The 25,758-nt window shown below is 44.3% G+C and overlaps 1 protein-coding gene across 3 annotated transcripts in view; it reads right to left on the bottom strand.

Annotated features, from left to right (window-relative positions):
• Positions 1-19,344, bottom strand: part of LOC138953567 (ADP-ribose glycohydrolase MACROD2-like) — a 30,865-nt gene extending 11,521 nt beyond the window's left edge. For all 3 annotated transcript variants that reach the window (XR_011451564.1, XR_011451565.1, XM_070325411.1), the window contains exons 1-7: positions 19,021-19,344; positions 18,089-18,265; positions 16,950-17,078; positions 16,560-16,676; positions 13,471-13,574; positions 12,787-12,817; positions 683-762 (exon numbers count right to left, since the gene is read on the bottom strand). Coding sequence is in view for 1 of the 3 variants with exons in the window: in XM_070325411.1 (XP_070181512.1) it covers positions 683-762; positions 12,787-12,817; positions 13,471-13,574; positions 16,560-16,676; positions 16,950-17,078; positions 18,089-18,265; positions 19,021-19,315 (933 nt within the window). In the remaining 2 variants the exon portion in view is untranslated. The remainder of the gene's footprint in view (positions 1-682; positions 763-12,786; positions 12,818-13,470; positions 13,575-16,559; positions 16,677-16,949; positions 17,079-18,088; positions 18,266-19,020) is intronic.
• Between the last annotated feature and the right edge of the window lie 6,414 nt (positions 19,345-25,758).

Genomic DNA, 25,758 nt, shown 5'->3' with positions numbered 1-25,758 from the left:
TATAGAAGTTGTGGGCTTTCCTTGCATGTACCCGTAAGTTGTCCTCACTGTAAAAGTGCAAAGGTCGAATCTATTTATCGAAAAATCCACTGTCATCTATCTCTATATACTTATATATATAGATAGATATATACGGCTTCTGTGTCTGTGTCTATGTGTGTGTGTGTGTGTGTGTGTGGAGGCAACACCTGTGGATTGTAGAGTTCTGTTTGTGATGGGGTCTGGCGGCTTTTGTCTGTCTGTATGTTCTGGCATTTGAGAAGCCATAACAGATAATATAGGGCTAAGAAATAAGCTCTAAAATTCTCAATCCCGTTTGACAGGACTTCGCCTTCAAAGGTGATTGTGGTGAACCGCCACGCTGTCTGTCTCTGTCTCGCGATTCACCCCGGCGAAGCCGGGTATTCCTCTAGTATATATATACATAGCTATTCTGATGGACACGTGGGGGAATTCGGGTGCTGTGATTGGATGGTCTCTTCCGATCATCAAAGCATAATGCTACGGAAGTCGGCCATTTTTGCCAATATCCAAAAGCATATTGGCAATAACAAAGACGCATGGTTCCGGTTTACCCATCTTATTATTACCTGTCAGCATTATACTTGTCTCGTCTAAATATCGGACCCTATTGCTACGCTGAAAACACAATAGCTGTTAATATATATCTCATTAACTATACCTCCTTAGCATATTCCTCTGTCTCCAGCCAGTTCCGGATAGTTCCAAGGGCAACATGAGTTGCTTTCTCCACAGGGTAGCCTGCAAAAACAATCAAAAAGTATGAAAACCATTAGACAATTGAGAGAAAAAAAATGAATTATGAACAAAATCAGACTTAGATTGCTGATACAGTACACAAATGCTTAGTGGCTACAGCGACAACTTTTTTCCCATGTGCAATGTTCGTGCCATGTTGAAAATCAGTGTTTGTATTAGTCACTGGACTCCTCCACATCAAACCAAACTTCACAAAGTCATGCCTGAATGAATACACACACACACAATGCATGTAGTCACGTACCCTCTCACACTCACATCCACAAAGTCAAAGGGGGGGGGGGGGGGGGGGGGGATGGGATAGAGCCACTTGTTAATTGTTTCTTGTTCACAAAAGCACTAATGAAAAAATTGCTCCAGGGGCTTGCAACGTAGGACAATATATGACCTTACTGGGAGAATGCAAGTTTCCAGTACAAAGGACTTAACATTTCTTACATAGGGGAGACCGGGGCTAGTCCGCCCCCGGGGCACATCCGTCTTTGTCTGTTTATTCTTACGTTTGCCACCTTGTAGTCATTCACACCATGTGAGAGTGGTGTCCCTTCTTCCCGCCATATCCTGCAGAAGTTCAGAGGTTGCGCGCCCATACATCGTGAGTACAGATCACAAAAAGGGTTTTTCTTAATTTTTGTAACATGAATGCATAGGAGTTGACTTAGGTTTTGATGCATTACCTCTGAGAACAAATGCTTAATCTTGGTGTCGAGTGAAAGTGCGTTATTAAGGTCGAGTTCTGATGAAAGTTTTGCTTCTTCCTTCCCATGTTGTGCTCGCTATCTGGCACTAAAGTTGCCTGCCCGTGCGGGGGCAAGTCCGCCTATTTGTCATGGGGCATGTTCGCCGTGAGCAGTATGTACAACAATGTTCATGCGCACATAAAAACTGTCTGCACATTGATATCAGCTACACATTTGTCTTGATGTAAAATAAAAAATCAGTCTTCTAGTTCATCAAACTCGCCAGTTATGCGACCAAAAGCATAAAAGTAGGCGGACTAGCCCCGGTCTCCTCGCCAGTTATGCTACCAAAAGCATAAAAGTAGGCGGACTAGCCCCGGTCTCCCCTAACGTAATTGGAAAATTTCCTAAATAAATTATCATTTAATTAATATACTTACCCGAATCACATTAGCATTGAGTCACCTGAGATGCTTATCACTGAAAAACGCTTACCCGGCTAAAGAATTTAAAGGGAAGCAACCCCATCACCAAAACGAAAGTGAAAGTAGCTTTGGTAATGGGCCAGTACACCGGGAGTTACCTCCCATACGGGTGTATGCCACGTCACTTCCTCTAGGAACACGTGCCTATTATCATACGGCTTTAAAAAAAATCTTAAAACCATAAGCGGGGCAGGTGGGAGGGAATACAGTATGTGATTCGGGTAAGTATATTAATTAAATGATAATTTATTTAGGAAATTTTCCATTTAATATCATATTCTTACTCCGAATCACATTAGCAGATAACATCAACAAGGCGGTGGGCTAGAAATGAATCAAAACTCACCATCAAGTTCTGGACAGGAACTGGCCTGCTGCTATGAGCGCTGGAAGGCCTCTGGAGCCATCCTGTCGAAGAGCTGTGACGTCCCGAAGATAAAAGTTTATGAAAACATCTTCGGAACGCCAATACGCAGTTGTCAGCACCTCCTCTAGACGTCTGGAGCGCAGAACTGCCAGAGAGGATGCCCACGCCCTCGTCTCATGGGCTCGGGCCGAGTCAAGTGGCAAGGAGGGCATAACCCCCCCCCTCTTTGTGCGCCTCCACTCATAAGCCTGCTTGATGAGCGAGGACACCCACCGGGCCAACGTTACCTTCGACAAATCTTTCTCGCGCCTAGTAAGGAGAGAGATAAACAACAACTTCTGAGAACTAGACCGAATCGGCTGAGTCCGGGCTAAGTACAGACGAAGTGCCCTCACAGGGCAATTGACCGAATCGGGGTCACCCGGGGCCAACGCGCTGGTCAGAGCCTTAACTCTAACCAGCGGAGAGGCCTGCCCCGGAGACTGATTCTTGGCCAGGAAATCAGGCCGGAAACGCAAAGATGCGGAACCGTCCGGCTCAAAGGAGATATCTCCAGGCTGACCCGACAGGGCGTGGACCTCGCTACCCCGTCGGGCCGTAGCCAACAAAAGGAGAAACAGCGCTTTGCGAGTGACATTGAACAGACTGGCCTCGCTTAAAGGCTCAAAATCCGCAGAACGAAGGAATTCCAGGATTAAAAACAAGTCCCACTTGGGAGCGGGCAAACGAGCTTTAGCTTCCTTAAGAGCAGCCCCTTTAATGACTGCAGCTATAACGCCCCCGACTCGAACAGAACGACCAATCTGCTGAAGAGTCGCCGAGATAGCGGAGCGCCGGACCCTCAACGAGGAGACTGAGGCGCCCTGTGAAGACATGAACGAGAGGTGGTTAGCGACCTGAATAGAGCGCGGAGCCACCGAACTCACCCCTCTAGCTGAACACCAGGCAGTCCATGCCTTCCAGTGGGAAGCATAAACTGAAGAGGTGGACGCTCTATGCGAGCGAGCCACCAAGTCCAGAGTCAAAGACGACGCCCCAGAGCGCTTCAGCGAGTCCCGAACAACTTCCACACGTGAAGCTTCAGAAGACTGGGCTCCTCGTGTGGAATGCCTGTTCGGGGCTGCACTAGTTCCCCTCGCACGAGTGCGAGAGGAATGGGGGGCCCTTGGGCAAGCCGAAGAAGATCTGGAAACCAGACCTGCGACGGCCACAGAGGAGCGACCAGAAGAAGAAGGGCCGGCTCCTCCATCTCCGCTTTCCGGATTACTCGGCTGAGTAACGGAAAGGGAGGAGTCTGAAGATCTGTATGTGCCCCCCAACCCTCCCTGGACGCATCTGTAAAGAGGTCCAGGTCGGGGAGGGGCACGACGATCGGAACACCTCTGCAGACCCACTCCGTGTGCAACCACGGAAGGGTCGCAGACTGGAACCATCCCTGCAAAGGGATGAGGGCGTCCCAGTCCACCAGAGGAGAGTCCACAAACGGCTTCAGCGCGAACTGAAGCGGACATTTGTGGACCCGGCCCAGTGAAACCAGAAGAGCCATAGACTCCATCTGCCCCAAGATGGAGGCGAGCGAGCGGATGGAAGCCATCAGGAGAGGTAAAGTGGAGCGAATCTGAGCTTGGAGCTTGTCCACCCTTCTCTGAGAAGGCTGGACAGTCCAAGCGACCGTGTCGAAAGACATCCCCAGATAAGTGAATGTCTGTGACGGGGTCAGCTCCGACTTTACCCGGTTGATCGAGAACCCCAACCAGTTGGATTCTCGAAGAACCGTCAGGGTATCCTGCGAACAGCCGCTCTGGGACTGGTTCATGATGAGCCAGTCGTCCAGATAAGCCCGCAGACGGATACCCTGGGACCTCACCAGTGCACAGACCTGTCTCACCACCATGATGAAAATCCACGGTGCGAGAGACAGCCCGAAAGGGAGTGCGCGAAACTGGTAGATCTGATCTCCCCACCGGAAACGAAGCCATTTCCGGTCGGTCGGATGCATAAGAATGTGAAAGTATGCGTCCGTGAGATCGATCGAGGTCACCCAGTCTCCTGGGCGGAGAGAGTCTCGGACAGAGGCTGGCGTCTCCATCTTGAATTTTATCTCCCTCAAGAAAGTATTGAGGAGAGATAAATCCAACACGGGACGCCATCCTCCTGATGCTTTGGGAACAGCGACCAGACGCCCGTAAAATCCCAGGGAGCTGTGGACCCGAACTCTCTCCACCGCGCCCTTCTGCTCCAGGGAGGCAATTTCCGACTGCAAGACGGAACGTGCTTCCTGCGAGAAGGGGGGCTTGAACCGCAGAGGCACTCGGGTAAGAGGCGCCTTTTCCTCCCGCCAGAGTAGACGGAAGCCCGAACTCACCACTCCCACAATCCATTGGCTGTCTACTACCGACATCCAACGAGAAAGTGCCCGGGAGGGGCCTCCCGCCATCACCAAGGTGGAGGGCGGGAGGGAGGTGAGATCGGGAGCGCTTCATTGGGGGTGTGGCTTACTTCCAGAGCCGCCACGCCCCCTCCCCGATGCCGTCCTCTTCTTCCCACCACGAGCGGCCGGCGAAGCCTGCCGCTTCTGAGCTGGCTTGGGGTTAGACGATGTCTGAGCCTGCTTCTGTTTAGAAGGCTGAGACTGTTTCACCCCCTTCAGAGTGTAGTCAAGGAACTGACTGTCCTTGTTTGACTGAATCTCCTTCTGTCTGGCATCCAGTGCCAGCGGACAGAAGAGAGACTCCTCTGAGACCGGGGAGACTCTCAAGGTCTCCCTAGTAGCCAGCTCCGTGAATTGGGACTGCGAGAGGAAGAGATCCCTCCTGCAGAGTACCGCTTGGGTGTACTGCAGGGAGGAAAGACGCAATTGTTCCTCATTGACCTTGGCCAATGCGGTCAAAAGCGCAGAGACATCGTCCGCATTCTGTTCTTCACTGAGAGTGAAAGGAACTAGCGAATCGGTCAATGCCCGAGACAGAGCCCGAACGAGAGTCTCCGCAATGGAGGACAGTTCGATCTGCCGACGTCCAACCTCCTCAGCAGAGAGGAGGGAAGCCTCGGAAACCGGCAAAACCGAATCACGCTTGATCGGTTTAGTCAGAAGAGGCAGCAATTCCCGGGAAACCGGAAGGGTAGCCCTAGGGAGTGCAAAAGACGCCAGCCAATTCTGGCTCTGATTGGGCATGCCAAGCTTCCTATTGGCCGTAGGCACGAAGGAAGAGGCTTGGGCAGCTGAAGCCACCCACTGCTGAGCTGATTCCGGAACTGGACCAAAAGGAAGCAGTAACGGAACAGGCACTGGCCGAATACCACTCCCCGCATGTGCTGGACGAACCAGTGAATGCGAAAGTTGGTAAGCCACTGACGGAGACTCGGCGAACCGGAAGGAAGAAACATCCTCCTGTGCCGGCCGGAAGTCCGCCATGGCAGAAGGAACGAATGATGCGGAAGAGTCCGCAGCCACCACCCCTTCAGGAAAATAACGAGACGTTACTTCCGCCGCGACGTCAAGAACAGACTTGAGCTTCGACGGAAACACGCCCCGCGACTCCTCGCTGACCACTGATGGAGCATCAGAATAGTCACACGTGGAACCATGACCGAAGTCACCAGTTCCGGAAGCAGAAGCATGCCCTGGCAAACCGGAAACCGGAAAAGCCTGAGCACTAACGTCATCCTGCCGCCCAAAACCCTGTGAAGGTAAAGGGTAAGCAGGACGACCATCCGCAAAAACCGGAGCTGGATGAGCTGACGTCACTCCCCCGACTGAGTGGAGTGATGCCTGCTCAAGCCTAGGCGCTTGAAAGCCGGAAGGCGCACGCTGTAATCCACTATCTGGTATCCGGAAGGAACCACCAGAAGAGGAAGAAGCGTTTCCGGCCGAAACCGGAAGTGTAGTCAACGGAACCGCAAAATGCGGAAGTGAAGACTGCACTGGTTGACTTCGCGATCCGGAAGGACCGGAAGTCAGTGAATACTCCATCCTGCCGCGACCGCCGTAGCGTGCCGGAGCGGACGGATCATCACTTCCGGCAAGTGCCGGAAATGCGGCAGTCGAAACCGACTGCCGCCGCTGTTCGAACAAGTCCGGGGCCTCGTAGGTTATCGCCGGAAATGAAAGATCAGCAAGGTATCGGTCGTGACCCGATGCGAAAGAGCTGTCCCCCGAAGGAGAACGTCCAGGCGCCTCACGAGGGCTATCGGACCAGCTCTGCTTACCAACCGACGCTGAAGAGGGAGGACGCTGCTCCAAGCCGGAAGTGGAGGACAAAGACACGGAAGCCAATGCCCGGACGTCACTGCCAGATGCCGGAAACGCCGAACTGCTGGCGACGGAACGCTGAAATTCTGCCTGCACCAAGCTGCGGATTTCTGGAACCAGTGACTTTAACAGAGAGGAAACCAACGCACCTTGTCCAGGTGCTAACAAAGAAGACGAAGTCTCCGATGTAGAGACAGGTGCAGAAGTAACAGTAGCGCTAGGCGCCGCAAAAGAAGCAGAAGTAGTAACAGCGCTAGGCGCCGAAATTGGTACAGCCAACAAAGTGTTACGCTCTTGGTCTGTAACAAGTAACGTTGCTTTGGAAGAGGAAGACTTAGCCTTAATTTTCCCCTTGGGGTCCGACTTGCCACGGCGCTTGTCTGAATCAGACATGTTGACAACAACACGTGGCAACGCGAAAAAATTTACTGAAACATAAGTCTAAACGACTGGAAAATTCAGTAAACACACGCACTAATGCGTTAACAAAATACTATAGCTAAACTTGCCCCACAAGCAGAGGCACGGAGAGCTACAAACAAAGTCACACGAGCTAGAAAACTAACTCACACAACAAAATGGCGACACGCAAGACACTGACACAAACGTCAACAACACGTGGCAAAGTAAAAAGATTTACTGAAACGTAAGTCAAAACGACTGAAAACACAGTAAACACACACGCTTACGCGTCAACAAAATACTAAAGCTACACTTGCCCAAACAGAAAGAGGGCACGCAGAGCTACTAGCAAAGTCACACGAGTTAGCTAACTAACTCACACAACAAAATGGCGAAACACGCAAGTCACTGACACACAAGTCCGTAAAAAACGGACAACGTACAGTAACGAAACAGCGCAAACAACCAACAACAAACGGGAACGAGCTCACCAAACTGTAGGCAAGGCGAGCAGACAAGCTGGGTAACGTGGCCGGCGGGTGTCACTCAAACACACAAGGTCAGCCACAGAGCGTCAAAAAGTGAACCGTCCTCTCCGAGGTGAAAAAGACGTATGATAATAGGCACGTGTTCCTAGAGGAAGTGACGTGGCATACACCCGTATGGGAGGTAACTCCCGGTGTACTGGCCCATTACCAAAGCTACTTTCACTTTCGTTTTGGTGATGGGGTTGCTTCCCTTTAAATTCTTTAGCCGGGTAAGCGTTTTTCAGTGATAAGCATCTCAGGTGACTCAATGCTAATGTGATTCGGAGTAAGAATATGATATTAAATTTGTGTTACATATTTTCGTATTTTGTCATTGGCATTTTTGAACCTAAATATTGAAGGGAATTAAAAAAGCTTTCCCACTAAAGCTTGCCCACTACTAGTCTTGTACCTACTATGGGATGAGAGCGGCGGACTTGCCCCACCCTGTAGGTGGACTTACCCCGACTTGGGGCAAGTTCGCCTACGTTAGGGTAGGTCTACTTAAAGCAGCATGTACAACAAATGTTCATGCGCACATAAAAACTGTCTGCACATTGATATCAGCTACACATTTGTCTTCATGTAAAATAAAAAATCAGTCTTCTAGTTCATCAAACTCGCCAGTTATGCTACCAAAACCATAAAAGTAGGCGGACTAGCCCCGGTCTCCCCTACTGCTTGACTAAAATCTTTACAAAAATTGACTATATTCTATACAAGAAACACTTAAGGCCATGTGAGGGCCAAATCGCTATTTTCCATATATGATGATCAGCACTGTTTGTGTCGCTTTTGTTATAATACTGATGGTCTCTGAATTAAAAAACGTTAACGTGTTTGTTAATTGTGTATGTCGTTGCTATAGAAACAGGAAAGTAAACAGCAGCCATATTGGATTTTAGGAACCGTTTTTTCCATATCCAAATGCTCGATTTCTGTCCAATATTTTGCATAAATATAGATTTAGATCATATCTACAGATTTACTATTGCTTTTTTCTGTGAGTATTACAGTTATTTAAAAAAAAATTTTTTTATCATAATGTTGAAATTTTGCGTAAAATTTAATATTAAAAAATTCGTAAAGCCAACATTTCTTTTCCGATTCATTATTCAAATAGTAAATCTGTAGATAGTATGTAAAAGTACAAGTATGCAGAATTTCACAGAAATCTAACCAGTAGATTTGAAATCATTTTGTTCCCAAATGTCAAAACATGCAAACTGAGAAAAAGGCAAAAACGCACACAATTTGTTTTGAAACCATTGATAGTTGTAATTAAACTCAAAATACATACATGTATCTCCAAATTCCACACTGAGGAACGTTTTTCACACCTTAGAGACACCGTTTAAAAGTTAGGGAAGACATAAAACATAAGTTATTTCAAACATGTGCAGTACACCTGGAAAATTGTTTGTTCCGAGTTACAAACAATGCATACACACACTCCCAATCACAGCATGCACACCAAAAAAAGCTCGCTCACTCGCTCACATTCACACACACACACACACACAAGCTAGCTCCAAATTACGAAACGTACCCAAGTCATCAATTGCACGCGTACAATAACCACAATAACCACAATATATATGAGAATAATGTTAACCACAATAACAATGACAAGTCGCCTAAAGCGATATAAAAACATTTAGTCAATCGGTATGAAACTTAAATATCAACACCACAAACCAGTCATCACCAAGACTACGAGATACATTTAGATAGTCTCGGCTAACAATACCGAGACGGATCACGCTCGTCTCCGCAAAGCATGAGACCATATATGTAGTACTTACTAAACCTATTTTCTGTAATTATGAGCACATTGTTAGAGTGAACATGACATTTCTATATATTTTTGAATTCAGGAAAAAATGAGGAATGCAATGCAGTCAAGGTTTAATTTGCTACTAAAAATTAGATTTTAATGACAACTTTAACAAGCAAACTCATTAATTTATTTTTAAGATTTTGAGCTGAAATGCAATACCATAGTCTGGACTTCGTCGAAGATTGCTTTACCAAAATTGCAATCAATTTGGTTGAAAAATTAGGGTGATACAGCGCTGCCTCAACTGCCTAAAAAAATCCGGATATGACGTCATCAAAGACATCTTTCCAAAAAATGGAAAAAAACATCTGGGGATATCACACTCAGGAACTCTCATGTTAAGTTTTGTCAAGATTGGTCCAGTAGTTTCCTCGGAATCACTTTATACACAGACACATACACCATGACCCTCATCTCGATTCCCTGTCTAAGTTAAAACATTTAGTCAAAACTTAGAACATGCCTGCAGCATATGCAGGGCCACCTTCCAGCTGAACAAGTTCTTCCAGTCTCTCTGACTTGGCTGCCCGCACTTTGTCTCTCCTTTTACTTTGCTTGTCTCTCACAGCCTTCAGACTGTTCCGCACCCTCTTGTGCATCCTGGCTGCTCCAAGCCTCTTCATGTGATGTCCAGTCTAGAATCCGAAGAACTGGGCAGAGTCGGCAGCAGCAGCAGGTCCAAAGTTGAACTCTCTAAGAGCTGTACCAAGTCGTTTACTCACATGGTTCGCACACTCTTCCTTGTCAATGTGAATATCCTCACCATAGGGCTTGATGTCGTTGAGCTATGTAAAAGTCTTGGAGTCACCGTCCGACAGTAGTGTTGTGTAGCGAAGCTTGTTGGTGTTCACCGATCGACGCCATATGACACGGGCTGCTTCCACCTCCATCATCCCTGATGAGCCTGCAAACAAGAACAAAATAAGAAATGTAATTTGCAAACAGAGTATTTTTTAAGTGTGTGTGTGTGTGTGCGCGCATGTGTTATTCACAGTCATTGTCCAGCTAATACTTCAATTATAATTAATGCGGGAAAAAAATGAAATAAACATGGAATTACCAAATTACTGAATATTAAATTTCTAGCAGCAGGTATAGGTGCACTGAACATTGTTAGATTGTAAACGTTAAGCATAATGCATTAATTGATACCATTTGAACGTTTTTAAATACACTTGTATTGTGCCACACATATGTACTATTTGCCATCCCCTGACCACTATTCTAGCTCCCTCAGTTCTGGGAAGCCCGTTGATTCTGAAGACTTGTGAATCTCTCTTGATGCTGTAGATACAGCTCTCTCTCTCTCTCTCTCTCTGTCTGTCTATCTATGTGTGTGTGTTTTCTTATTATTTTCATCACACACATGCACTCCCCCATGCCCTGAACTATTCAAGATACAAATTGGATTTTTACGCATGTGTTACAACTTTCATTATTATTATCATAAATTGATGATCTGTCTTTATGACGCTTTTTTTTTTAATCCATCATCCATGGATGCCTTTGGTTTTGGTTTTCAGTTTCACTGGAATGCATGGAAAATAATATCCACTCATCACTATTACATTTACTTGTAATTTGCTATATTATTTGAGTAAGTTGCTTAAATTTGAAATAAACTCTATTCAAATATGTCTGTGCAAACAGATATAATTTACCTTTATAGTTCACCTCACACTTGTCCAAGTGGTCCACGAGCCAGGCCGCATACTCCTCTGGCTTTTCCTGAAACAGCTTCTGCCCCGTAGACTCCACACCTGGCAGTAGGTACACATGACATGGGCATCAACACAGAGTCCAGTAAGTAAGTCCACAACACACCCAACTCCAATGTGCGAAGAGTGTCCACGAGTAAGCCAGGTGCCATCATAGCTCACAATAATGTTCAGGGTGTCGTCGACACCAAGATCGAGTAGTGCCACAGTATCTTGCATGAACTTCTCGAACATATGCAACAGTGTCACTGAACACATGCTTCCGGAATTTCTCCAGTTGTGTGAATAGTTGGCTGGCATGAGTATGACTATGAAAGGTCTTGTGGTGAAGTCCAGCTAAATCCATGTTTTCACAGAAATTTCTGAATGTGGTGGCTCCCAGTCCACAAGCAAGTGAGGAATACACTGCCTGTCTGTTCATGTCGAACACTTTTGTCTTGGCCTTAAATTTTGTCGCAAGATACTGTTCATACACAGGCTCTTCGCACGAAGAACAGTTCACCTGGGCAAATACTGCCAAGCCACTTGTTGGTCTGGAGTCTGTGCAAAGAGACAAGCACTTGTTTTTACACTGTGGACAGCACAGACTTGCAACCATACTGTCTACTTCGGCAAAGTCTACAACACCCCTCTGGGTTTTTACCAGGGTTTCAGTAGCAGCAGATGACTTAGTGTCAACTCCACCGGACACAAACCTCTCATACGATTCTTTTTTGAACTCACTTCTTGTCTTCGTGCCGAGAATGTTTTCAGTCGAAGGAATCGACGCGGAAAATGTAGCACTAGCAGACGACCCCAAAACCGGCACTAATTCTGCCACGTCAGCCAGCACAGAAGCTGATTGCGCTGATTTCTTCGCCTTCCATTGATTCTTCACTTGATCTGTCCTCTTTTTCGTATATTTTGGGGCTCCTCTGGTTGTTGATGGCTTGGTGCGAACCATTTTTGCACAGGAGCGTGTACTTTCACTGCTTGTAAACAAGCGCCATTGTTGTACCACGTGACCCCGGTTGAACGAATCAAGATCACATCATACGTCATACTCTCCGTATAAGGAAGTTGGCGTAGATTGACCTACATTGAAAATGTTCCGTTAGAGCCGAAGTAGTCCGGAAAATAACGAAACAACGGTCACATGCAAACAGGGGAGGCTATGTAGCAAGCAACGTCATGCAGTGTTCGCTCTGTCGTCTGCTCAAATTTGCTGATCAAGGTGTTGAAAACCGGCAATAATAAGGCAAGTTCAAGACAAATGAACGCAATCAGGCGAGGGTTGGTGTATTGAATTTATTTTTATTGCACAAAAAAAACATGTATATGCAACATCAACGGCAGAAATTGAAAGAAAAATGACCACAGTTTTCCAAACAGTCAAAATGTCTAAATGCCCAAATCTGCCCAAAAGCTCAAAAATCACCCCCGCACATCCCCTTAACAAGGGTAAAAGGAGAAACAGAATCCGTTAGTCGCCTCTTACGACATGCTGGGGAGCATCGGGTAAATTTTTCCCCCTAACCCGCGGGGGGTTTTCAAGATCTTTTTTTAATAACGTCTGTCAATTTACCTCTATTATAAAACATAATATTGTCACCAGGTTTTAAAGGGGGGGGAGGGGGGGGAGGGGGTTCACTGTATAAATATGCATTTGCTACTGAACAAGCAACCGTCAATATAATGCTGAAAAAGTACACTCTGAAATGTACCAAACTAAACAACATAGAAAATAAATACACACCATAGATTCCAGTAGAAATGCACGGAAAAGCCTGAAAAAGAAATGATAATGCTACTTTACACATTACTTACTTTTTCATTAACACCTTAATCAAATGTTCACAAAAAGTAGGTACCTGATCATTAAAACCCACAGACTGATATGCGTTGGCTGTATGTTGGGTCTGAAACCTCTGATTAATATTTGTCCACAGGCGTCAATTAGTACTAAGGCAATTTTTGTTTCATATCAATTACTGCAGTTGTCTTCACCCTATGTCGATGTACATTTCCTGAACATGTAAATATGAATAAACATTGTTTAAACCAATTACTGCTTCAACAGCAACTTGGCAGGCTACATTCAGGCTTCAGGCACGTCCATACACATCAATGGATAAATCATAATTAAAAACTAAATCCCAGTTTTAAATGAAAACAATCATCACCCTCAAATACGCAATAAACAGAAAACCAACATTAAAGGTCCATGCTGCTTGCAAATCTGCAATCATTTTTGAGCAAACAAAACCACAACCCCACCACCACCAATACATAAAAGTGTTATTTCCTAGAAATGTTGTTACACCTGTAGCTACAGAGCTCATGAATATTTACCTAAGTAACAACAAAGACACTTTTGTAAAGACAAAAGCCTCTTTCAAATCTCTCTAAAAACGATCACTGCGTCCAGTCAATGACTTACCACTGACTTCAGCTTGTTTTTCTTGAGAAGTTCCAGACACTGTTTATAGCAGGACTGAAGAAGACCTGTATCCTCCCCAACGGGCCCCACGGTGTGAATCACATCTGTTGACAGAAAAACACAAACTTATTCGCCAAAATAAATCCACCCCAAGATACTACAGTGGTGCCTGCGATATGAGGTTCCTCTGATGAGAGGACTCCCCTATAAAGGACATCTTCGTTGTCCCTTACATTATTTATAGCATGATACTGACCAAAATATAAAACCTGACCAAAACCTGTAATGACAGGCCACCAGCAGGTATAGGGACAATTTTGGTTTGTGCCAAGAATATCCTTTCATCACAGGCACCCCTGTAAATTCATCATAAGATACTGCAATAAAAACTGCATACAGAACATCTGAGCTTAATGGTTGGAATTTCTGCTTACATGAAAACCATTGTTCCTAACGTATGATAGTAAATAACTGAATGTCACAGAGCCAGACTAACACTTACCACACAGTTTTAAGAATACAAAGTCAAAAGGTGTTTGTTTGTTTGTTCGTATTTTTTTCATTCAATAGGGGACATTATAAGATGTTTGGTGGCTTGATGACAGACCAGCTTTTTTGTTGGTCCAAGGGGACCATATCGTCTTTTGTTTCATCTTTATCGACCAAGGCCGAAGGCCGCGGTTGATAAATATCAGACAAAAGGCGATAGATATGCTTCCCGAGGACCAACAACAAAATGCTGGTCTGACAACAAGCCACCAAACATCGTTTTTGTCATCATTTTGGTTGTGCAACAAAAAGCACAATAACCCACAGGGAGACGAATTTTTAGAATCCAACTCCGGGCCACAAAGCATCGTCAGTAGCACGATTGTTTGTTTGTTTGTTTGCTTAACGCCCAGCCGACCACGAAGGGCCATATCAGGGCGGTGCTGCTTTGACATATAACGTGCGCCACACACAAGACAGAAGTCGCAACAGTAGCACGAGATAACACGTCAAACTTGTATGTGACGTCAAACGTAGCTTGTTGACGCTTTTCTTCCAGTCTGAAAATGTACAGAGCTGCGATCATACCTGTGAGTTCAGTAAGTGTTGAGCATATTTCTTTTCTTTTAAGTGTTTATGACTTTTCGTTGTGTATTTTGCGATTACAGAGATAAGTTGCAAATTGACCATGAGTCGCCGCAGTAATTATCAGGCATGAAAACTGAAAAAAAAAAAAATACTGAAAAAAAAATTCGAAGGCGCATAGCGCCAAGTTTTGCAGGCGCATAGCGCCAAGTTTCGCAGGCGCGAAGCGCCAAGACTTCTAGGGGGGTCCTGGGGCATGCTCCCCCGGAAATTTTTTTTTTCAAGGGTGCAATTTGGTGCAATCTGGGGCTATCTGAGCCTTAAAATTGGATTCAAACATGGCCCCAAAACTATTTTACTATAACTGTGACTAGGAAAAAAAAAAAAAAAAAAAAAAAAAAATTTAAAAAAAAAAAAAAAAAAGGAAAAATACAGAAAATAAAAAAAAATACGGAAAATACGGAAAATACGGAGAATTTTCATGCCTGATTATCAACATTGATTGGGTCTTTGAGAGTGAATGCTTACAATCGTTGTCCTCGGAAACACAAATCCAAAGCCGCGATGGTTCCACACATCAACCAATCAGCCTGATTGGCTTTTACTTTGACAATCCACATTTCACCTGAAAGCTCAAACCCATTCACCACCTCGAGTTATTGCATGGGGAACATGAGATTTATTTCCCAGGTGTTTGTGAATGAAAACTCGTGAAAATGATGACAATATTTGATATATAGTCTTCAAAGCTGACAGCTTGCTTGTATTTTCATTATTTTTCAAGAGAAAAAAAAAATCACTAAAAAATACATCACACAATTTTTAACCAAAGTATGATATTTTACACAGACCGGAACAGCTATTGTTGACAAATGCTGACAATGTACCTACAGTCCAAACTGCCCCGGCAACCACCTTTAGAAAATGATCACCTACCCACAAAAACCACCCGCCCACAAAGACCACCCAAAAGGAAGCCCAATGTCTTTTCATTTCTATCTATCAAATAGTGTCGGGAAAGGGGGGGGGCGGGGGGGGGGGGGGGGGTTTGTTCTGTATTTTCAGAAGAAGATTACTGACATGTGTTTTGGGATGATTTGTCAGTCGTAATTATCATGCTACGTACCTGTCATAACCCTTGAGGCCAGGGTGCAGATGGTGGGGGTGGGGAGAGAATAGGAAGGTATGAAGTGAACCTGGAATAACCCGATAATTGCTGTTTGCGTGCGTTAGTAATACATGTATTCGTTTCCTGGTGTTATAATTTGTGCGATCGATTTAGTCTACTTTTTTTCCGTTGAACCTTCTTTCCAACCTGGCATAACCCGATAACTGCTCTGTGCGTGCATTAGTAATACATGTATTGGTTTTCTGCTGTTATAAATTTGTGCGATCGATTTAGTCTCCTTTTTTTCCGTTGAACCTTCTTTCCAAAAAGGTATTTTCCCCAGTAGCGAAAAGGAGCAATGTTTCTTTCATAATTAACAGGTGTATGTATCTGACGTAAGCGTATAGACTTAGCGGGTTATGGCATGGATATTTTTCTGCCCGACTGCAAAAGAAATCTTGTTTAGATGCTGCTGTATGTCGCTAGCACAAAATATAAGCGCACAACCGACAGGCCGACCGAAGAACCGACTAACAGAGAGACATACAGGCAAATAGACACACTTGCGCACACACACACAACAAACACTGCCTTTCCAAAGCAACCACTTGTTCTTCTTCTTGTTGATTGGTTGGAATTTGGTTGCGATCTGCTGGCCGATGTAATCGCGTGATATATTGTGTAAAAAAATTCCATCTCACACGGCATAAATAAATCCCTGCGCCTTGAATCCGTATGTTGAAATATGCGCGCGATAACAAGCTGCATAAAATAAATAAATAAATAAATAGATTGCCTGCAAACACTTGTTTATAATGACCACACTTGGTCAGTCCCTCCGGTGGTCATTATTGACAGGTCCGACTGTCTAAACTAGCCATGTTCTACACCTGTCTGTGCCACCTACATTTTGCAGGGAGCTTAAAACCCTGGGTGATTTTGGCATCTCCAGTCGGACAACCCTTGAGAGTGGCGCACTCTTTTTTCAAGAATTTGCCAGCGGCTGCGTGAATGGCTCCATCCACTGAAACAAAGACAAAGCATGTTAACTTTAAATTTCAATGTGAAGTTAACCACACAAATGTGCACTAGGGTGATTTTGACAATGGCTAACAGTAAAACAGAATTGAAAATTCTCTCTCTCTCTCTCTCTCCAATTCTTACACACACACTTGCCCATATTGTACGCTCACACTCACACACACACGCACACAGACACACACACAAATAAAAACACTGAGGAAGACACACACACACACACACACAGTGAACACATTCATTTCAATAAACAACAGACCTCCTCCTCCCCCAAGCAAGGAATTATTTGCTGCATTGACGATGGCATCAATCTCCAATGCTGTGATGTCCGCTTGGAACATGGACATTTTCTGGTTCAGCTCCTCATTCACTTCAAATCTTGAAGCAGCTGGTTTGTTGTTGGTATCAGTGGATGAAACAGACAACACTTATGACTACAAAGGTTAGTGAAAATCATCAATTTTGTGATACAGTTGAGCCCTCCTTTCAGGACCCCCGATTTCTTCTTCTTCTGCGTTCGTGGGCTGAAACTCCCACGTACACTCGTGTTTTTTGCACGAGTGGAATTTTAATTGTGTATGACCGTTTTTTACCCCACCATTTAGGCAGCCATACGCCGTTTTCGGAGGAAGCATGCTGGGTATTTTCGTGTTTCTATAACCCACCGAACTCTGACATGGATTACAGGATCTTTTTCGTGCGCACTTGGTCTTGTGCTTGCGTGTACACACGGGGGTGTTCGGACACCGAGGAGAGTCTGCACACAAAGTTGACTCTGAGTCTGAGAAATAAATCTCTCGCCGAACGTGGGGACGAACTCACGCTGACAGCGGCCAACTGGATACAAATCCAGCGCGCTACCGACTGAGCTACATCCCCGCCCACCCCCCGATTTAAGACTCCCTCCCTTTTAAGACCCTGTCTTCTTGGTCCTTAGAGGACATTCAAACTAATTATTTATCAAAACCCTGTCTTTTCAGATTTTCAACGTTGGATGGAGATTTATGTATTAATATGATCAGAAAAGTAGGGTCAGGAGGCATTATTTTCTCTTTCTTTTGCAACAAGCTGAATATATCTGTAGTTTGATCTTGAATGCTTCCCTTGGTATTGCTTTATTTTTATGTCCCATTGTCTGTGAATCTTTTTTTTTCTTTCTAAACTGGTCAAAGAAAGGTTTGGTCTGTAGAAATAAATGAGTCAACTGGGTTACCTAAATCAGCAAATGCCAATTTAAACCACCGAAAAAAAGAAAAATATGGGGGGGGGATATTGCGGGGGGGGGGGGGGGGGGGGGGGCATATTATATGGCTAGTTTTTTGACTATAGCCATTACGAGATGTACCCAAAGCTGCCTTAAAAGCTAGCAAACAAGCTTCTTTATAGTATTATACTCACATTTCATTTTGTCAGCAGCAGCACATTTTGAACCCTTCCCTCCGGCTCCCATCGATCTCTTTGGTGGTAATCCGGCAGCATATTGCGGCCATGTTGGGATGTCTTTCAGTGTCAGGAACTTTTCCCCACATTTGTATTGCTTTCGTTTCTCTTTCTGAGACATTTTTGAATACTTCTCTGAAAATAACAATTGATACAATATCACATTTGACAAGCATCAGGTGAACTTCATTATGAATTAAACTAAACAAAACAAAATTAAAAGTAATCAACAATAAAAAGCCACTTGTACATCGGCAAATGTTTGCAGTTTTTTTCGGTATTAACATCTTTCCCTGTTGCTTGTAAATTTAGATGTTCCTATGGACATCTAAATCTGTCTTTTACTGTTTGCCACTGGAGCAAACACAGGACAATTCATTTTTAATCAAGAACAGACGATGTTCAGAAATAAATCTATGAGAATTTTCAAGTGGTGTGCCAGAGTTAGCATCCACGACATCGAGGTGGAAGTACACACTGCTGATCGGCTTTTATCTGATGTCGCAATAAACAATTAACTTTGCCATGTGTATGTTAATTGTTATGCACTATGCGGTTTGAATGAAAATTTTGACATCATTTTTGTTCAAAAATATACACATTGGAGCCATGATTTGCTGCCGATCTCTTGCAGAAATCACTAAAGCACTTTTGTTTTTCTGAACTCACGTCACCTCAAGCCAAATATATATTAGCAGACATACAATTATCCCTACGTCTTAAATTTCTAATGTTTACTATGTGTGCACATTACCTTTCAACAAGCTTGGGATTGGGAGGCTTAGACTTTTAGAGTGGTGTGTTTGATCACATGAAGGAAAGTCCCTCGTTTGGGTGTGGACGACAGTATCCACTTTGAAGATTACAATGCACAAAGGCAGCGAAATTACCTATTTCTTCGTGTACTTCAGCCGGGGCGATGCCAGATCTGGTCACACGCGAACTGGAAGTGGAAGACGAAGGCGACCCTTTTGATGGGCTTTCCTTCTCATGCTTCGGTCTCTGCGTTTTGGTTACAAACTTATCCATCGCGACTGAGTAAAATTGCTGGCTTGTTTGTTCGTGTGACAAACTCGGTAGCAAAGCAGAGAAGCGGAAATGAACTCCCGGCCACGGCAGGAGTTGTGATCGACCGAAAGCAGAAGCGGCAAAAGCGAAACCACGCAAAGACCGAACGGAGATCATTCTTCGTCTCCGCCAGCATGACAGGATGTAACGTTTGTACACAAGATTTTGGTGTAGTCCTGGCAAACCAAACCCCAAACAACGAGAGTTTAAACGAGATTTTTTGGGGGCGGCTCGGTAGCTGTCTCCCTTTCGCATCAATTGGCATTGCACTGATCTGGTCAAAATTTAATTTGTTATTGGGCCTCGTGAGAAAATGAATGAGAATGGAAAATTAAAAAATGATGTACCGGTATGCATCAGACATTTAGTAGAAATTTTAAGCAAATATTTATTTGTGAAAAGTATAGACTAACGCAGTTGTGAATAATACAGTAGATAAATGTTACAAGGATTGGCGCCTGTATATATATGCATGTTTTGATGTAACCCTTAGGTTTTTTCTTTCTTAAATCCTTTTGATACTGCGACCACCAAGCCCTGAACATCCCCCCTTCCCACCCACCCTCCCACCCCATGTATGTTGTAATTGTTCAAGTGTTTTTCTGTTGTATGGTTCTGTCCCTTTGTTCAGGTGATGTCATGTAATATACAGCATAGGCTGTACATGTAAAAAAAAAAATAATAATAATAAAAAAGATGACGATGATGATGATGATGATGAAGATGATGATGATGATAATGATGATGATGAAGATGAGGCATGAAGAGCATACATATGTGGTTATACATAAAATCAAATGCATACTATGCAGGTAACAGGGCCGGACCAAGTTCGAGTTTGAGGGGGGGGGGGGGGGGGGGGTTCCAACTGAAGGCAGGGGTCCAAAGTCCACTTTTTTTTTTCTCTGAGAGGTACATTGGATGGCCAGGGGGGGGGGGTGTGTTCCGGAACCCCAGGAACCCCCCCCCCCCCCCCCCCCCCCAGATCCGGCCCTGGGTAATTATAAATACAAGCTGGTAGCAATCGAACATGTAGCAATAGTACAATAAAAATATGTTCAGAACATTTTTAAAAAAATAAATAAATAAATAAAAATGATGTATGCAGTGCGAGTATTTCAATAAAACAAATTTGCATCGTACATCTTTTTACAACATGACGACTTCTGTTTCGAGCTGTCAAAACTGGGGTGGGGGTGGGGGGGGGGGGGAGGTTGCCACGGTTCGGTCGCATTACAGGCAATAGTCTAAGCTGAAGCCGCTGGTGTTTACTTTCCCACGTAACTTTGAATGTCATGACCATGACTAGAATGTTAACTTCCTCTGTGCACGGGTAGGTGGCTGTCGGTTTCTTTGAATTCGTCATTGCCTGACCGCTTTACTGACCCCAACCGGCCCCCGAAAGCCGGTCTTCTGAGCGGATCATCAGTCGTTATTATGTCACAGTCTTACTAGCGATGTCAGATTTCTTCCTCTGTCAGCTTTCTGATTCGGCCTCGTTGATCTTGTATAAACTCCACACTGAACGAAACAAAAACCTTCGATAGTAGGCCTACTGACGATCGACCTTGTGTACTTTACATTCATGGGGTCAAATTTGTCCAACCGTAATTTTTTTGAGAAATTTGATTCATCCTAAAATGATCTAAAATGTTTCCCTTCTCCTTCAGGAGACGTAACCTCTCGGTACACGTTTTCGAAGAAATCGAGTTTTGGGGTGAAACTTCTCTTGAATTTCACCACCAATTTCCGGCTTCAGTCACATGCAAACTGAAAAGATCAAGAAACTGACATGCTTTTTGTCCTTAACTTGATAAGTTCACTTCTTTAATTTGACCTGGAAACAACTTGATTAACATTTCAGTCTCGAGTAGCCTATAGATATATATCGAGTCAGAAAGGTGACAGAGGCAGAAAGCTGACATCGTTACACCGGCTCACGGTAAGTAAAGGGACATCCCACTCCGCAGTGACTCCTGACTTAGCAGGGCTCCCCACTGAGACGCCCCAACGGCCGGAAACTCCAAACTTTAATTTGTAGGGAGTCATTGGACTTTTTAGTGAATTTTTAGAGAGTCCAAATACAAGAGGTTTGCCTTTAATTGCTTTCGTAAGATATACACACTCCTCGCCAACAAAGGATCATAATTATGTCTTTGACTGACGCGCTCACCAGTGTCAATTAGTGAACCTAATACCGTATTTTAGAAGTTCTCAGTCTTTGCCCTTTACAGAAACTCAGTGCATTACATTAATAACTTACACCAGCCTTATCATACCCAAACCCACCGGCCACCCCGCCCAACCCCCACCCCTTAACCTTGCAAGTTATAGTCACTGTCCGCCACGCGAAGACGTTTTCTGGGCCCGGGAATATGATCTTCACTCGGACGTGGTGACAGTATGTCACGGTGCCCAAATTGATTTGTGCCTGCCGCTACGATATTCGATTTTTTTTTTTTTTTAAATGACGAAAGAGTTGCTGAACTTAAAGTAGAACTTGTGACGAAGGCCGGTGTAGTGAACATGGGGTTTACTGTGAGTAGAGAAGTTTCAAGTTTCACACGTTTTTAATAAGTTTTTTCCCCGGGGGCGGCCGGGGAGGGGAGGGGGCTAAGAAACTACACGGCAACAAAATTAACCAGGCGACATAAACACGCATGCAGATATACTAACCACAAATCATTATAATTAGAAATGTCATGCTAAATCTATACAAGATACACTTTAATCCTCCCGTAAACCATCACAGATACGGTCAGGCTTTTACACACAGTACAAACACCATTTCATTTAAACACTCACCAATTGAGAACATCCTAGGTGCCCTCCGTAAAGAGCGAACAATTTTCAAAGAATTTATTTTTGCGTGGTTTATCTTACCCCTGAGCCATCGTGAACCCGTGTGATCCAGTTTTCCCTTTTCACAATGCAGTCGTCATAGTTAGTCATTTGAATGCGACTCGACGTGAGCTTATCCACAATAGCACGTTTTTTTTATGCACGAAACAACGGCTGTGGTTCACAAGAACTCTAGCGATGGCTTTTGACTGTTGAGAGGAACGGCGATTTGCACCGATAAACCGGCCGTCGTCTGCTACGACCCTTGCGTGACCCTGCTTCCGGGCTTTTCTTTTTTTTTAACTTTCACAACTTCGAATTGTTCTGATCTTGTCTTGATGAAAAACGAATTCTTTTATGATTAAAGAATGTTTGTGTAACAAGCTGTCAATTTATTATTTAGATTTTAAAAGTTAGGTCTAGCGCAAAAACGAGGCGCCGTTGTTGTTAACGGAACAAGTCTACGAAAATAAATTCTTTGAAAATGTCTCACGCTCGACAGAAAGCAGCCAGGATGTTCCCGTTCGGTGAGCGTTCAAATGGAAGTATGCTTGTACTGTATTTAGACGCTCGGGGAGCTCTGTGATGGTTTACGGGAGGCTTACTGTGCCTTTAAATTAAGGAACAATCTAAAAATGAATAGACTGACGATGTTCGGAAAATGAACTCTGTCCGGCCGTTTGTTAAGGCCGTTGCCGTGAAACTGCGGAAAGAATGAACACTCAGCTTTCCGTGTCAAGCCGTTACGGAGAGTCATACCAAAGATCTTTGGTCATACTTTCCCACGCAGTCGGACACGTATTATATAGGCCAGTCACTAGCCGGCAAACACGATGAGCACGTGTAGAAAGCTTGCCTGCTGAAAGGCATATTAACTCGATGAATATACACGCTAATTGCTTTACCACCAGCTGGAGACATGCTAAATTAAGTTCCCTGCAAAATATTGTGGTCTAGGACCCCTTCAATGTTGAGATATGTTAATTTTCATTTTGATCTGGATCGTCCTATTTATAGATTTGCCAACAGAGGTTGCGTTGACGCAAGGGAAAAAACTCCGCGTCTTTGTTGACATCCTCACTTTTTCAGAGGCTAGAACAAGCTGTAATGCATGTATATGGTCCGCGCATTGCGACATATCGTCATTATATGGCCTTATGATGCATTTGACATCGATTGTGGGCAAACTACACTTTGTAAACACGGGAGCGCGTACATATGCCTTTAAGGTTCAAACACCACTGAGTTTTGAGGTATTGACTCTCACCGTATACCGTGGTTGCACTTGGCAAATCTGTCCGAAACGGTTGCACCCTTATTTTTCTGTCCGAAGGGAGATACGCGACGTAAGTTTCTGCACAAAATCACCTGTAATTCCTCACAAATGACATATCATCACAAACTGACTACCACGGTTTGTACTTTGGCCTAAGGTGTCATAGCATCATATCATCGGATTTGTTTCATTGCTTCAATGTGTTTGTGAACGTTGGCCTTCAAGTATTTACACATTTCAAGCGCATTATGTGCAAATTTTGACTTTCCGCAGTTACTAGGGAAATTCAAGCACATGAGAAAGGCTACACGCGATTGTAATGTGATCTATGGTCATTTCTTGACATCTGGGTCAGATGATATGATTTAAAGTGGTGCAGGAGCGTCATATTTCATGAATCTGTGAAGACATTCAAAGATTTGTCGGTTGCGCATCTCCGAAGTCTCTCTGTTTTTCTGGTTGCACATCCCCGAAGCAATCGGTTGCACACCGCCGAAGATATTTCGGTGTTTCGATGCCTATGTATAGCATGCTTGATCTGGGGGTGCCCATTTGGTTTGCCACTCCTGGTCGTTACCTGTAGGTAATATCTTATATGGCTAAGAGCAAAAAGTCGTTTATTAGGCTTGACCAAACACGATTCTGAAGGAAAGAATGTTAGTGTGTTTAGAAATGACACTTTGTTCACTGATAATCATTACTGTATAATTCTATTTTTAAAAATCGGGGAAAAATCGCGTCAGCGTTTTTTCCTTCAGGATTCTATTTCAAGAGGTGAAATAGACCAACTTTTGCTCTTCGGTGCATAGCAAATTAATAGCGGTTGGCTGTCCAGACGGCAAAACGATCTGGGCAGGCTCAGGTAAATTGACGTTTTGCTAACAATAAGTTATGAAGCTAAATCTGTTAAAAGAAAACCCCACAAGCCCGTTATCCTTAAAAATCCTGTTTGGTCAAGCCGCAAAACACACTTTTTCCTCCAAGACGCATAACAAATTGTCCACGGTTAACCGTGGCAAGAGTTTTGTTGCATTTTGTGGTTGTATGACAATTGCTCATAGGACAAATGCTCACACGGACAAATGCACACACACACACACGCACACACAACATTGCACTGAATTCATGTACATGCCTTGTCACTGAGATGCGAAAATGTCACTTTGGAGCACTGAAAATCACACACAAAAATATAAAAAAAATCCTCCGGGCGGCCCCAAAAATTGGGGCGGGCGCTGACGATCAACATCATTAATTTTATTTAGCATAATGTAGGCAAAACAGAAAGAAAATGCTTCGGCGGTGCGCAACCGAACTGACTCCAAAGCTAAAACTTCAGAGATGCACAACCAGCCACTTCGGAGATGCGCAACCGCAAAATCTTTGAATGTCTTCACAGATTCATGAAATATGACGCTCCTGCACCACTTTAAATCATATCATCTGACCCAGATGTCAAGAAATGACCATAGATCACATTACAATCGCGTGTAGCCTTTCTCATGTGCTTGAATTTCCCTAGTAACTGCGGAAAGTCAAAATTTGCACATAATGCGCTTGAAATGTGTAAACACTTGAAGGCCAACGTTCACAAACACATTGAAGCAATGAAACAAATCGATGATATGATGCTATGACACCTTAGGCCAAAGTACAAACGGTAGTTTTGTGATGATATGTCACAGTTTGTGAGGAATTACAGGTGATCAGTTTGTGCAGAAACTTACCGTCGTCGCGTGTCTCCCTTCGGACAGAAAAATAAGGGTGCAACCGCTTCGGACAGATTTGCCTAGTATAGTGCAACCACGGTATACGGTGTGGACTACTCCGGTCAGCCGAGTGGTCACTGGTGCCGGCGGCAGAGTGGTGTCATTAAAGCCGTAATTGCCGGACCCTGATCTCAAACCAAACCGACTCATTGTACTTCTTGTGGTGATTTGAGACTTAGTCTATTTTTGAGGCTTAGTCTATTTTTTCCCGGGGAATGATCGTTACTAACGTAGGCCTACACGTCGTTTGCCAAATTTATATTTGATATTTTTGACTTGAACGCTGAGCCTTGCCTGTGCGACTGACTAGTGACTCGATCCAACCCGGCCTGAGCCTGTGAGCTAAGCTATCTTGAAAAGTTCGACTGACTGGATACGTTGGTATTTGAAGTTGCCTGTTTGATGTGGATACATCAAAACTAGTTTGTTTGTTTGTAATTAGATGTATATGCCTTGTTGTTCTGCCCAGCCTACCTAGACCCAGCAGAGAGGAACCTACTTTCACTTTCGAAATCTCCGACAGGTGTGCCACAAATGTTTACATTCGAGGCAAATTTGATCGCATGCAATTTCAGATGTGGATCATTTCCAACATGGTAGCTGGGTCTTTATTCCAACGCACACTTCACTCCCTCTCCATATGCAATTTATTTCCTAAAGAGCAAAACTAGTGT

Source organism: Littorina saxatilis, linkage group LG17, assembly GCF_037325665.1.
Source record: "Littorina saxatilis isolate snail1 linkage group LG17, US_GU_Lsax_2.0, whole genome shotgun sequence".
Classification (NCBI taxonomy): Eukaryota; Metazoa; Mollusca; class Gastropoda; order Littorinimorpha; family Littorinidae; genus Littorina; species Littorina saxatilis.
This window is presented reverse-complemented; position numbering and strand designations above follow the sequence as displayed.